The sequence below is a fragment of the Elaeis guineensis genome, chromosome 13 (genome assembly GCF_000442705.2).
Source record: "Elaeis guineensis isolate ETL-2024a chromosome 13, EG11, whole genome shotgun sequence".
Lineage (NCBI taxonomy): Eukaryota > Viridiplantae > Streptophyta > Magnoliopsida > Arecales > Arecaceae > Elaeis > Elaeis guineensis.
Window position 1 is genome coordinate 13088814 of NC_026005.2, and position 15425 is coordinate 13104238.

Genomic DNA, 15425 nt, shown 5'->3' on the forward strand with positions numbered 1-15425 from the left:
TATCTAGAGCAAGTGCATTTAATTCCTCAATCATAGCTCTTTTCCAAATAGAATGTTTAAGAGCAGAAGCAACACTGAGCACACGAGAAGAAGGCAATGAGGGAGACAATGCTTGAGTAGAGTTCTAGATAGCAAAGGGAGGTGCATCACTCACAGGCTCATCATTAGTGCATGAAAGAGCACTATGTGGTATATTGATAGTAGCTGTGGGAGAGAGATTGTGGCTGGGCTGCATGGGAAGCTCTGATACCATAAAGAAAAATAAGAACATGGATTTTTTTTAGGTGAATTTCCTTCACTTCATTTTGATTAATGCACAGCACTATATATAATGTTTTTACATAATCGAATATATAGAAAATATGAGAGAAAAGTGGAAACAAATCAAGGTAAGGAAAGGTGGAAATAAATTAAGGCAATTAAGAAAATCACATTGGATTGTTTTCGTAATCTTTCTTACATGAAAAATCAAGGTAATTGAGGAAATCACATTGGGTTGTTTTCATGATCTTCCTTACGTGAAAAATCAAGACAATTGAGGAAATCATGTTGAATTGTTTTCATAATCTTCCTTACATGAGAAGTCAAAACAATTGAGGAAATCACATTAGATTGTTTTCATGATCTTTCTTACATGGGTTGCCAGCTAGTTGGAGTTGAATTTCAACGAGAGATAAGGCTGAATTAGTGACTTTAATAAAGATCTCCAATACAGCAATTAAAATGATTTTGGAATACAAACGGGCCACCAAATAATGGGGACCATCTTCCTGTCCATAATTTATAGAGTGATTTAAATTTTCTCCAAATAAAATTTCCTACTCTACCTAGAGAGAGAGATCGAGAGAGAGAGAGAGAGAGCTAGGCTAGAGTCAAATAATTTGGACTCAAACGTATTTAGATCAAAATTTTGTAATAAGGGTCCTACATCAATGATCTAAGCCATTGAATGTGATCCACTATCTCAAAACTGTTTGCACACAAAGAATCATATAATTTAGAAATTCTTAATCTATACATCAAGTAGTCAAAAATTTGACAGCTTAAATAAAATTGAATTAAATATATTTTTTATCACTTAATGCATAGGCTAGGAATCTTCATATGATATGATTTTTTGTGCACAAGTATTTTGGAGATAGTAAATCACATCTAATAATTTGGATCATTGTTGTGCGATCTCCATTGTCCCATTTTAATCTGTCCGAATCTGAACCCAAATCCGATCGACCTTACCGAAACTTGACTCTCTCTCTCTATATATCCATAAAATAAAATGCTCTATTAAAAAATTAAAAATATTTTTTATTAAATTATCTTCAAAAGTGATTGTACATTAGGACCGGCAATTCTTGACACGATCCGTTGATATGGACACAACACGACACGTACTTAGATGGATTTGGATTTGGAATAAATAGCTTCGGATCATAAACAGATCATAAGCGGATTGATCTGTTTATGACATGATAAATTTGTGTCTTAAATGGATTAACCCGCGTAACTCATTTTTTGACCCATTTAACTAAATTGGTTAAAACAGGTTAACAGATTACACGACACGTTTAAACATGTTAAATATATTTATGTTAAGATTTCTTGAGGACAAATAAGAAAAATCAAAAAATTATAACTTAAACCTAAAACAAACAATGATGGAATATAATGCTGTGAATTAGTATAGCAGATAACTAAATTATTTTTATATTATTTTATTTTTTTAACTAAATTTTTATTACTCTAGTTAAATTTTATAAATAAATCAAATAGTTAAACACATCATGTACTTGTTTGATCCGTTAATATGGTTATTAATCATATCACATGGATCGTGTCATATCCATCTGTGTATATTCGTATCGTATTCATATTCCAGATGTTGATTTGTTTAATTAAATGGATCGTATTCAGATTGAGCTAATCTACGTTAGATTCTCAGATCGATACGATCCATTTATGACTCGTGAACATGAATTGCCAATTTTGTTGAACACTCCAAACGTAATAATATTTTGATCTAATAAAAAGTGAATGAAAATATCAATAGAAAAAATTAAATGAAAAGATAACACCGCTGCCTTCCGGTTAATGCATGTTATTATATATTACAATACCATTTAGTTTTTAATTATAATAATGATTGTTTTAATTAAAAACTAAAATGCTGTTTTATGAAACAAAGAATGGCTGTCATAATGTTATAGCGGTCAATAACAGTTTTAGTACGGATCAATTATAATAGCATGCTAGATTAAAGTAGTTACCCTAATAACATAGAAAAAAGTCATGCAGATCATAGAATCTACCTCCTAATAATATCAAAATTTCTAGTGATTTAATCTTACTTCAGGTAACTTTGCCACCCTTTTACAGCCATCGACGTATCTGTATGCAAGTTGAACTCTAAAATTACCTCTTCAAGCATAAATTCCCTTGCTGTTACTAATATTGTATCAACCATTTACCGTCCTACGTCCTCCATCCTTTGTTAGTTGGAGTTTTGCAGCCCAATGAGCTCAGCATACCTATGAAGATCGCGGTAATCGACGAACAACAATTTTTTTTTTTTTTTTTTTTTTTGAGGAAACCACATAGAAGATTCAAACTCGAATATAAACAATTCCAGCCGCTGCATCATGGTTGAAAGGGCACGGAAGATGCCAATCCATCAACAGCTTTTCTAGAGAGAGGAATGCACACACTTTTATCCTGCAAATGACCCCCGTCCGGCAAGCCATCCACCAAAGCCTTGGGTATAAATCTTCTTTGATGCTCCAATCGAATCCAGAAAGGTTCCAAATAGATATGGCGCCACTCCGAACGGATTAAATTGTTGGGTTCCTGCCTCAGTAGTCCAGATCATCCGCCACTCCCAGTGACATAAAATAAGACTGAATCAAGTCCAAATGCCAAAAGCGCATGAACCTTTAGTTTATTCGATCCCAGCTGGTAACTAACTCCCCATTCCACTCACCCATGTCCCCAAGGTTGTTATTCTATTGGCTACAGTGGGAGCTGGGCCGCAGTTGGGCCCAGTAGCAAGTACAAGTGTCGCGACAAGGTGGTGATTGCCGGATTGCATCCTGTCGGACCGACACCCGACGGGTTGACTCTGGGAAATCATTGAGAGCAGCAGCATTTAAGCACCACGTAATCGATATTCCTGTGGAGTAAATTTAGGATTAGGGGCAGTTTCTTCTTTTGACCAGCGGGGTTAAGCTTGGCATCCCGATGTGCTCTTCACATCTCGACTTCTTTCCTGTGAGAGTCGTGCATGACTTGCTCATGCTACGAGCTCAAAGACCTATGCTCGTTAAATTATGCACAAGTTCGCCGCTCTCCATGACTCCACGTAGTCCCTTGCTCCTCCAAGATTTATAATAATAAACAAATGGGCAAATGGCACATGAAAAAAAGTAGGAGCTGAGCCACCAGTTTGCCATCTAATGAATACTTGCAATTGTGGCAAGACTTTGTGTAAAGCAGTTCCTTTTGATATAACTGAATAGTTTTGGAGGCACTAAAACCTGTCAAAACCAGCACTTGGTGAGAGTGTGAGACTACAGCCATCATACCATATGCAACCAGGAGTACAGTGATGCCCGTCTCCAGAAAGCTAGAGAGGGACGGAAAAGGGAGAGTAAAAACCTTTCCACATGCAAGATTCATCAGAGATCTCATTTGAAGAGCTATCAAAGCAGTGAATGCTGGTAAAATAAGAGTAGTATAAAGTTAGACGCTACTATAGTCATAAATTCGCAATAAAAGTAGACAGACCAGTGGTAAAACTACACGAAGCCTCCAGATGCAGGTGATAAAGCTACGTGAAGGCTCCACATGCAAAATAAACCTATTTAATACATGAAAGAAAGCTTCAGGTCCACCAATGAAATCTGGCGGTACTGTAACCAAAAGAAAATAAGAGAAAAAGAATGCGGGCGACAAGGATATTGTTTTTCAATTAATAAGATTACATAATCTTCTTGGTGTATTCTATAGAATCCAATTGTCGCTTTCTTTGTCATCAGATGTAAAAGAAGATCCCTAGGAAGAGTTATAGCACTTATCTAATGGTCCAGAACACCACCTACTCACAAAATAAAAGGGATTAATATAGCATCAACAAAAGTTCAGTGATCATTATTGAAATATCGATGGCAAGCAATTTCACCTCTTCTAGATTCAAGCGATGAACAGCTTTCCCATGTGATCGGCTCGAGCTTTCCACCGTCAAGGTCCCATACTCTTCCTCAAGATGCATGTCAAAAGAAAAGGAGAAAGTTGGTACAACAAGAAGGGGTTAGACACAACAACCCAAGTAAAATCAACAAAGAAGCCATGTGAATTGTCAAATCTAATCTCTCACAGGGTTTAGAAGACCCATGCATCTTGATAGTATCACAGATATTTACCTAAAATGGAAAGATGACAACTGTCATATATATTTAAGCATTTCCACTTTTCCATTCCCCACAAACATGGCATGCAATAATTCTTATGAGGCTTGAAAATAATCTATACGAGCCTTTATTTTCAGAAAAAGGGAACTTAGGCATAAGCAATGACATCAAAGCATATAATGATGCTAGGAAAGGCGCAAGCTTGTACCGCCATTAATTCCAAGGCAAATTGCAAAGTTTTTTTACAAGTCATTTAGATGCACTGACTTGTATCTTTTCTTCCAGGTTGGATGTGCAACATGCTTGCTAGTCACTTCCTCAACAGGCAAAGGCCAAAAACTTTTGCATGAGGTTGCAAATGAGTAGAAGCCATTTACTGCATGCTCTTGTGGAGTCACAAACTTCCCCACCTTCCTCCCCTAATATGGAACCAAACTAATTTCATTAAGATAAACAATCAGCTTGATTTTTCCATCAATATTCACAACATTTACAGAATGTCCCTAAAGCAATATAGGGACCTTTCCTTCTGCTTTCTTCTCTCTATCATTTCCTTTTTTGCTCGGGGATGGAGCATTGGTTTCTGTCCAGACTAAGAATTTAAGTATGAAGCTGAGAGGACATTGACAAGTAACTCTATTCAGAATGAGGAAAATTGAGGACACAAGTTTTATGCTGAGTTTTCTTTCTTTTTTTTTAGAGAGAGATAAACAGTTGAAAATGTTCCACTAATTTATTAGAAAAGTTTAGAACAAGATGCAACTAGGTAGAATCTTATAACCAATTCTTTATCATGGTCAAAGATGTAGAATTGAAAATGGAATCTTCTTATTGTGAGTGGTGATAGTATGACATTTCAAAAATAGGGAGATAGATGAGTTGTCACGAGCATATGTGTTATGCAAGTCATAATTAGCATACATTTTTGCATTATATTTTGTAATATTAATCACATGTTTTCCCTTAAAAATTTGAAGCACAAAAAGAAAAATCTCATCATTGCTCCACTCAGAGTAAGTTCAAGAAAAAGGCTTAGGGGAAACTCAACAACTACACTTTATTCAGAGTGAAGAAGTGGCACTATGATCATGTAGTGTTCAGGAATTGACTAATAATATCAACATAATAAACAGTTCAAGTTTCAATGAGTCAAATGCATGATACTTGAAACCCATTAAAGCAGTAAACCATCAACTAACTTTAAAGTTGTTGCCACAAAGAGAAGACAAGTATTTGCAAGCTGTCATGAAATTTTATTAACATAGGCCACTTGTTAATTTGTAATGAACATTTTCTTGACAAAAGAAACACGAATTTTGTTGAAATAACTATGCATACCTTATAATTGTATCTTTTGGTTAGAATTATGCAAACTCTTTCCATGTCCCTTTCATGCTTAAAAATAGACTCCTAGAAAGAGAGCTCATGGCATGAGATTATAGAATTTAAAAAATATGAAGTTGCCACAAGCATCTAAGTGAAAGGTCAAGGCAATTGGAATGCCTGTCAATTCATGTACCAAAGAATTGAGGAGAGATGATAACAAGGCAAAAATGACAGGTCTTCCAATTACTAGGTGTAATGTCATGCCCAAAAGAAGAACTTTGAGAATTTTGAAACCTAAAGAGACACATCTGAAGGCAAAAATGTGTTGTCCATTACTTCATGGAATACCATATAAACGAGAAGGATGTTCAGTCCTGTGAAACTTCATCATAAAATTAGGGCATTAAAAAGAAGAACGTACCTGAAAATGTGCAGCATGAGGAACACAGTGCAGTCATTTCATGCATCCTCCTATGGACCATGTGCAGAAGTCTATCTCAATGCACAGGCAATGAACATAACTCAGCAGATTTATATGGTTGATCTCTATAAATAAAGTTCCTGAGAGTTTGTGTTTCTAGAACCCAAGCACTTACTAAGCAGAGAAGTACAAACACATACATGCATGCACACGTACCCACACATACTATACTATTTGATGTGAAAGACAAAAAGCAGTTTGGCCATTTCTGTGCTATCTTCTCTGCACTTTGTGCAGTCATTTGCCCAGACAACCATGCATGTGCTATCCTTAATTTAGTTATCACATCAGTATCTGATGAAATTCTAATTGAATTTCAGTCTAACAGATTGAACTTAAGACCTTTCTCAAAAATTTATAATACATGTTGTGCTACACACAGGCAGACCATACTCATGTCTTCCCACCAAGGATATGCATGCACTAGTGCATATGTAAATACATGAAAATGTGTGTGCATAAATGCAGACTTGTACACACAGACATAGGCACAGACCGCACAGTGCAGGAGTAACTGGACCAGAAGCTTAAGAAACCCACAACTTTATTCTCACAAGACAAAAAAAAAAAAAGAAGGAAAAAGAACCCCACAACCTGCCTTTTCTTTCCTAGATAAGAAGTTGGAGAAATTAGTATAGTATCTGTTGATCTAAATGATTGGGATTCACATCTATTAAATGCACATGCTATCCCAACTTAGGATCACTTATACTAGTACCAAAGTGAATAGACTCTCATTGACATGTGAAAATAGGTATGCCAACAGAAAGGATTCATAAGATTCACATTATGGAGTGTGAAATAAATCACTCAGGAAAGAAAAAAAAAGATACAAGATCAATGCATTGATAGCATGCTAGGTATAATAAATCAAGGCATTGTAGGCTGAACTGATGAAATCTTTTGCTCTTCAATGTAGAGTTTATTGTCAAATGAGACTTTATAACTGTTTGAGTTCTTTTTTCCCCTGCACTTTATAGGGTTCTATTTTTGCATCAATGAGATAGAAACTTGAATAATACATGAACAAGTTATCTAAACTATACATTAGAATCAGCATGTCAATTTATCCCAGTGGTGAAGTACAAACATGGTTTAAGAACTTCCATAGAAAATGACATGGCAGGTTTTGAACACCAGATGACAGAAGATAACTACATGGTAGCCCTGTGATATGCAATAATCTTACAAGAGGATGTAATGAGCAAGAATCTCAGCCAAAAGTTTATGTTATTCTGTTTCAAGTTTCAACAATTTGGACAATAACAAACCTTTTATAAATGAAGTCAAAAATAGCCAAAGCTACAATTTCCCTCTAGTATAAGTTAAAAAAAAAGGTGGTACATGAAGTCAACTATTTAGGATACAAAGAATACCTACTACTACGAAAAAAAAAGGGAGTAAGGGAGGAGAAGAAAGAGGACCACCAAATGATAAGCATTTAGATGAAGCTGAAAATAAAATGGTGATGCACTCTTTAGTTCTGAAATTAATAAGGGGAAAGAAGCAAACATAAAAGTTTAGAGGCAGAACTACCTATATGTTGTGTTGTCGAGAATATTGTACAGTACACCGGTTAGTAATGATATGAGTAGAACCAACCTTGTCTCGCTAGAATTATAAGGTAGGCTAAAAAATGGTGGCTGTAGAGATCGCTTGTTGGTTGTGCTATGACGGTATTTCATCAAGCCTACACAAATATTTGCATGGGGATTATTATGCATTGCATACTGATAATACAGTCTCTCTCTCTCTCTCTCACACACACACAATCTCAATCTCTTGATTGATTGATTGATCGATATACAAAGAACAAGAAACCATATCAAACATACAGTTGGATCGGTGGAATAATATGTCGATTATGAGGATGCATATGGACCTGGTCATGGTCAAAGTTGACCAAACTTGACTCCCACAAAATCTGCACAGATATGGGATGGATTTGGTATAGTCCAGTGCCAAGAAAATAGCATTAGAAGCTAACCATTGGATTAGATCTTCGAGCCCAGTTGATATGATGGAAAGATAACTTCCAGCACAACCTCATGCATGCACCCGCACATACATGTGCATGCACACACACAGAAGTGGGCAGGACCTGACCTAAGGTCAAAACAAGGATATCTTGAATTATTCTCCATCTTGAAATAAAATACATGACTCCACAGTCAAAACAAGGATTGCATGAAGCATTCCCTATCTGGGATTAAAATCCACCTACTTCCTCATCCCTCCATTAATTAATCACACCATCCAAACATGGACTTGATAATATAAAACATGAAAATTCTGCTGCATTCCCCAAAAGAGTGATGTAGAATGTCTTTCAGAGACATCCAATCACACAATTGGATGGACCCATAAAAATTTAATTTCTATGTTGCCAGGATTCCATAGATCTTATTTTTTCCAAGTATGAAAATCACGAAATATATTCTTTTCCGATTTCAATGGAGAGAGCAAGTGCTAATCATCTTCTATTCTCACAATCGGTCCAATCCTGAGATCACACCAAGTTCAGCAAGCAACCCGCAGTGTGATGACAAAACCCTCAGACTTAACTAAACCCTCAGCAAGCAATCCTCAGTGTTATGTCAAACGGGAGAGCTAACAAAGCTCTATTTCATACATGAGCTCAACCATTACAAATATTCAAGCAAAGACAACTGTTACAAGCATGAAATATATTGCAAAATCTATTTTGCCAAAGCATAGCAAGCAGTGACAGAACACAATAATTTGAAAAAGAAAAGATCATATGTAACTAATCAAGATACTTCCCCCAATTCTTTTCTCCAAAATCATAAATAATCAAGAAAAAAGAACCTTCTACAATCATGAATCCACCTCAGCAAATTATCAGTATAATAAGCGTTAAGATAGCACCACTATTAAATATAAAATATAATACCAAACGCAGTTGAAATATAGAAGCTAACTTCATTCAAGAACCCAAATTCTCCGTCCAGGTAGCATAAGAATGAAACCATATTTCTCCAGAAGCATCAACAGAGCCCTAAGAAATTGGAAAACTTTCTGCTTCAGCCCAAGAACTACGGAAATCATTAACCTCTCATGGTAAAAAGAGCAGATTTCTCCTAGTAAACAAATCAAAATTTAATTATATACGATCAAAAGCTCCCAAAAAAATGCAATCAAAAAGAAAAAACCCTTCTTTTTTAAAGAAAAAGGAAAAAACCCAATCAAAAGCAGGACTAGAGATTTAAAAACTCCAAAATCGCAAAATTTTCTCCAATAAAACCTCTCTCTCGTAGAGGAAGGAAAGGGTGCAAACCCTAGATTCGCTTACCGACGAAGGAGAAGGAGAAGGAGACTGGCCATTCTGTCGACGAAGAGGCGGGAAACCAGAGTTGATCACCGCGACCGCTGGAGTACCAAATGACCTAAATGCTCCTGTATCTAACATACTATGACGACTGAGTCCAGATAATCAGAAGCGTTCATTCAATAAAAGCGGGACGTAGCCGCTCGTCACAAAATGGAGGGCTGATGATTATGCATGCTGCAGAGAAGCATGTTAATTAAAATGTTCGAGCGGAACATCCTTCTTCCGTCTCCTGAGGTCCGTTACGCTTTCGCGCTCTCCGGCTCCGCCACGTTAGCCAGTTCAGACACGTGTCCTTTCCCGCTGATCCCTTCAGACCCCGCCATCGTCCGAACGCTGGCATAACATTTATTTATACGTGATCAAAACTCCGCCGTTACTTTACTTGCGCAACTACATCTCGTCCGTTCGTTTACGGTGTCTTCTAACGAGAGGGAGGTGAATAGGCCGCAGATCCGTCGTCCGTATAGAAATTTTTATGCGCCCTCCTTCCATTCTCTACTGCTTCCGTTTCTAGGTTAGGGTTCTCTCTCTTTGCAGTGAGAGAAGGCATTTTCCTTGCAGACGATCTCAAAGGTCAGTCTTCCTTCCCTTTCATGTAACTAAATTAAATTTAAATATAAATTGTATAAATCTAAACCATACTACCTTCTAATTAGTCTATGTAGTTTACTCATAACGGTAGAAAAAGTTTCCTAATTTGATTCCATTGTTAGCAAGATGAAGGATAGATATGATGTTTAGTTTCGTGGAGTGTGACCTTTAAATTCATAGTGCCTCTCTTGTTGGCTCTCCTAGTTGTGCTGTAACTAGAAATCAGGACTTAGAAATATTTTCTGCGCAGTGTTTAATTTTCTGCATTAGACTGTGTTTGATTTAACTGTAGAAAATTCATGGGCTCATGATTCTGAATTGGTCTGCTGCAGCTTTGGGGTGCAGTTCTGGAATGGAATTGAATCACCTATCTAACTTTGGTGGAGTATATAAGAATCTTCACATACCGGCACTAGTCATTGGAGGAGTATCTGTTTTGATTGCACTGGTCCTTTCTTTCTTGTTGATATTGCAACATCTCAGATCATACACTAATCCTGCTGTAACTTTGCTATCCATTTGTTTGGTTATGTTATTGAAGAGTTAGTAGTTCAATGATATGTTCTTACAGAAACACTAGCCAGAGTTATGTTTTGTGTTAGTGGATATGATCGAACGCGGTTTGTCGGATTTATTGTTAGCTAAACTATAATTCATGTCAGTTTATGTCAGATATAGACCTGTATTATCTTTGTTTAAGAACTTTTCAAGGGCACATGTTCCTAAGAAATAATTATAGTTGCCTTTAACATATTTAAACAAATAGGCAAGGGCTGTAGTGAAGTGGTGAGGTGAGTGCTATCAGTTTCCATCACAATAACATCATCTACATAAGCAACCAGGATCTGCAGTCTTTTACTTTCTGTGTGCAAGCTCAAAACTGTGCATATGTTTATCTAGGGGCCATAGATTGTTTTATGCAAGGGACACACATGTGATATTTATGATCTTATTGCTAACAGTGCAAGAAAACATTTATTCGTTTAACCTCATAATTGGCCATTGCTTTGAGGCTACAAATTTGGGAGTGAACCAATTAAGTATATTGTGGCTCAACCACTGGACTGAATACCTTGATGATCACCAATTTAGTTTTCTAACCCCAACAGTAGGCGTTTAACCATCCCAGGTGACATTCCAAACTCAAATAATTGCATACAATGTCAAGTTCAATAGTAGGTTTCTGCTCATCAACTATCATCATAATTTAGTAGCATTAAAACAACAAGGAAAATCAGCTGCTAGTGCACTGTTCAATTATCCAAAGTTGGATTCATAGAGGCTGCCCTAAAGATAGAATTTTATACGTCCTTGGTAAAACTAGTTCAGTTTTAAATCCAATAGATCATTTGTATTATAGATAATTTTTTTAGATATATATAACTGGAATAGTAAATGGTATCTTCAAGGAGTAAGCTACATTAATCTTCTGCATGTTTTGTGGCAATTTTTTTTATGCTTTCACAGACCTTTCACATTTCATTAGATATCAACTTCAGTAAGTTTCTGTTGGTGCAAACTTGCATATATCTTGTTCTATCAACAGAATTTATTACAATTTTGATTGATGCCAGAATCTGACAGAGTAAATATATGGTGCTCCATAAATGCATATCTACTGAACCAAATTTGACTAGGTTAGGCAGATGAAACTATATCAATCATCTAAATACAGCCAGAGCTTGACAACTGCATGACTTTAATACCTTTGCAGGAACAGAAATGGATTATTGGCATCATATTCATGGTTCCTGTTTATGCCACTGAATCTGTAAGCATTGCTACTTATTTTATTGCCAATCCTTGTGAAAATGTCTTCTGTGATCAGGTATAAGAGTTCTGTTGTTCATACTGAGTTGGAATCCCATCAGCTATCAGTAGGACTAGAACCTCTATGCAAAATCAAGCATGGAATCTTTAAATAGAATATTCGTATCAGCAAAAAATGATCTACAAGATTATGATGCCTGAAAACCAAGAAAATCAAATGTTTCCGAGATTTCCAACTTGTATATGAAGTGGTCAGTGAATGGGTAACTTTAATGGCATAAGACAATTTCTTGAATTGAATTATAGTTTAGGAACAACCAAATTAGTTGAATTTGTGTGTTATAGGAAGTATGAATCATGACCAATGCATCACAATTTTCTATGACCTACAATATATGTTAGCATACTAGCTTTACTGCAGCTGTCTAAATTTGTCCATTGATGTAGAGATATAACAGACATCCAAAATATAAGCTTTTCTTTATGAATGTTTTAAATATTAACGATGGTGATAAAAAGCTTGCATCCTTGATTCAGAATGTATACTATTGATTTTGGAAAATATTGATTATTGTACGGATAAAATTGGAGGCTTCAACCCTCCTAAAAGTGCGTGCTCTCTCTCTCTCTCTCTCTCTCTCTCTCTCTCTCTCACGCAGGCACGCACAAACTCACCAGAAGAAAAAAATTCACCCTTTCAATTGCCATTTTTAAATTTATTTCATTAATTTGGATATGTGAGCATGTATGAAAATATTGTCTTCATTTTGTAGTAATATATTTGTTCATTATAATTCCATTCCATTTTCTTATCATTATTATCCACAATCGGATGCTTGCTTCTTCAGATAATATCCCTGTGGAATTCAAGATTTTCTATAATTTGTGACATCTTAAGAAATTGTTATGAAGCATTTGCCCTGTATTCTTTTGGAAGCTACTTGGCTGCCTGCCTTGGTAAGTTTGCATTCATGTTTCAATGAATTGCAACAGCATTTAAATATTATTTTATTACAAGCTAACTTGATTGTTAACTGTTTCACAAGTCAGCTGTATTTGTTAGGGATGAATATTTACTTGTGCTTGTTAGAAACTTATAACATTATAAGGCACAAATCATTGTTTTAGCATTACATAGAAGATAGGACCACTGGAACAAGTAATAATGGTATCTTGTGCACCAATATAACATGTACCATTAAAATTGCATCTGAAGGAGATGAAATTAACATGCATAATGCCAGAAAACATACAAGATTTTGTTTAGACTTTCCACTATTGTGTTATTTACTTGTCTGTAGCTTTTTTCTTGATCTTATTTCACACAACCTTGTAATTAGAAGGTTCTCTGTACCGATTAAGAACCTGAAATTGCCAAGAAGCAAAATAGATTCCTGTCTTGGTGTAAGAACCTAATGCTGGAAGAGAATATCTAGCCAGTATAGTGTGGATTCACATAATGACTCCTGTCCATCTTCTCAAAAATACACTCATTCTACAGTTCATCTGTCTTGACTATAACAGTCATACTGCTAACAATTTTAGGAGGTGAAGAAAGAGTTGCAGAGCTGCTTGAGAATGGAGCAAATAAACAGCTGAGTGAACAATTGCTCAAGGAAGAAGAGAAGGAACGAGCACCACATCGAAGATCATTCCTCGATTTTTTTTGCCACCCAAGTGTGCTCGGAAAATATTTATACACAATTGTGAAATTCGGTCTTGTGCAATATGTAAGTGGATGCCTTAATACAGTTTATGTTTGTACAATTTGGTTTCTCAGTTGTTGCATATATACAGATGATTCTCAAGACATTATGTGCCTTTCTTGCATTGCTGTTGGAGCTTTTTGGAGTATATGGAGATGGGGAATTCCAGCTGTACTATGGGTATGTAAGCTTTTTTTTTTAAAAAAAAAAAAAGAACTTAAGGATCGCTATAATACTTCATCATACAGTTCATTAGTTTCTACTTTTATTAAATTTTCCTTGATTTCTGTGAGATGACTCATAAAATTTCTAACAGGTACCCATATATTGCAGTTGTATTAAACTTCAGTCAGATGTGGGCTTTGTATTGTCTTGTGCAGTTTTACAATGTGACCCATCATAGGTTGCAAGCAATCAAGCCATTGGCAAAGTTCATAAGCTTCAAGGCCATTGTGTTTGCAACTTGGTGGCAGGGAGTGGGTATTGCAATAATTTGTTATTTTGGTATCTTGCCAAAGGAGGGGAAGATCCAAAATGGAATTCAGGATTTTCTTATCTGCATTGAAGTAAGTCCTTTTCTTTCTGTTCTGAACCAATATAACTCCCTTATTTTCTTTTCCCAACTCCAACTCCCAAATGATTTAGGGTGCCTAATATGCAGTTAATATTGTTTCACTAATCACATTGTATCTTTCTTCACAGATGGCTATTGCAGCTGTTGCCCATGTGTATGTCTTCTCAGCAAAACCGTACCGGTTTCTCTCAGTTTCAGAGTATGGAAAGGTCACTTCCCTAGAAACTACAACCAAAGTGAAAATAAATGAAAGTGGCAAGGGAAGGCCCACTAGTGTTGAGCAAGAGGAAACCCGTGTTGAATCTCCAGGGACAAGCATCACCAAAAGTGTTCAGGATGTCGTGCTAGGGAGTGGTGAACATGTGAGCTCTCCCATATTCCTCCCTACCAGGCACAGATGCACCGTAGATGATCTAAAGTTTTTTCGGATTAGACTAATTCTTATAGCATTTAGATTTTTTCTTCTTTTTGGTTAGTACAATACTAATGATGTATAGAAAGATATTGTAGGCACAGATCATCCCTAGATATCATCATGATGCCACAATTCCTGAACAATTGCATGTCACATTTGTCCACTCCTAGTCCTAGAATTTTTGTTTGTAGGCTCATCAGTCCAGAAATTCTGTGAAATTAACTGTATGTGTATATCTGAGGCTTTACTGCTGTCATGCAGGTTGTTAAAGATGTAGCTTTGACCATATCTCAGGCCATAGAGCCTGTAGAAAAGGGTGTCACAAAGATACAAGAGACATTCCATCACATTTCTTTTGGCTCAGATAAGGAGAAAGAACACAAAGTTGAGGTTGACGAGTACATCACAGAGAATGTTGTGGGAGATGATCCCCATATTATCAGCTCCAAAATGGAAATTAATAATGGAAATCTCCAATAATAAGATTGCACTATCTTCTGTGCCACTTTGTTTCAAGAAAAGCTTAAAGAATGCTGATGTGCAAATAAAAGAAGGAACCAGAAAAATTCATCCAGGTCAAATGTTTGTGATGCCTGTAGACTAGTGGTAGTTATTTTGTGCCTGCTTTCTTTTTCAGGTGGCAGGATTACCGTAAGCCATTTGATTCTCGTTCTTTTTTCTGTTGGGGTTTGTATATATAGCTCATAGTTATTTTGAAAGGAGCTTGTTGAATTGATAATTGTTAACAGTCATATAATGCTTCAAGATGCAACTAGCATGAAATTGATGACCTTGTAAGAAATTATATAT

At 36.1% G+C, this 15425-nt stretch overlaps 1 protein-coding gene and 1 long non-coding RNA gene across 5 annotated transcripts; one reads left to right on the forward strand and one right to left on the reverse strand.

Annotated features, from left to right (window-relative positions):
- Positions 1-2437: 2437 nt before the first annotated feature.
- On the reverse strand, positions 2438-9570 carry LOC105056710 (uncharacterized). Its single transcript, XR_012136539.1, has 5 exons — positions 4172-9570; positions 3975-4087; positions 3778-3850; positions 3649-3707; positions 2438-3527 (listed from the first exon to the last, which is right to left on the reverse strand). It is a non-coding gene; the product is annotated as an uncharacterized lncRNA (long non-coding RNA).
- A 400-nt stretch (positions 9571-9970) lies between these two features.
- LOC105056712 (protein LAZ1 homolog 2) lies at positions 9971-15398 on the forward strand. 4 transcript variants are annotated; one of them, XM_019854368.3, is made up of 9 exons: positions 9971-10132; positions 10483-10652; positions 11865-11921; positions 12769-12877; positions 13466-13650; positions 13730-13806; positions 13943-14192; positions 14329-14562; positions 14877-15398. In XM_019854368.3, the coding sequence occupies exons 2-9, from the start codon at positions 10503-10505 to the stop codon at positions 15093-15095; spliced, it is 1281 nt and encodes a 426-aa protein (XP_019709927.1). In that variant the 5' UTR covers positions 9971-10132; positions 10483-10502; the 3' UTR covers positions 15096-15398. The 4 variants fall into 4 exon arrangements, with proteins under 4 accessions (XP_019709927.1, XP_010937319.1, XP_010937318.1 ...); XM_010939017.4 differs by having other exon boundaries at positions 9974-10132; positions 10483-10598; positions 13718-13806; XM_010939016.4 differs by having other exon boundaries at positions 9975-10132; positions 13718-13806.
- The last annotated feature ends 27 nt before the right edge of the window (positions 15399-15425 follow it).

Bases quoted from the DNA above. Each gene is read 5' to 3' on its own strand.
- LOC105056712 (XM_010939016.4), top strand. From the start codon at position 10,503: ATGGAATTGAATCACCTATCTAACTTTGGTGGAGTATATAAGAATCTT. The intron at 10,653-11,864 runs GTAACTTTGCTA...ATACCTTTGCAG, and splicing joins GATCATACACTAATCCTGCT to GAACAGAAATGGATTATTGG. The intron at 13,807-13,942 runs GTATGTAAGCTT...AATTTCTAACAG, and splicing joins GAATTCCAGCTGTACTATGG to GTACCCATATATTGCAGTTG.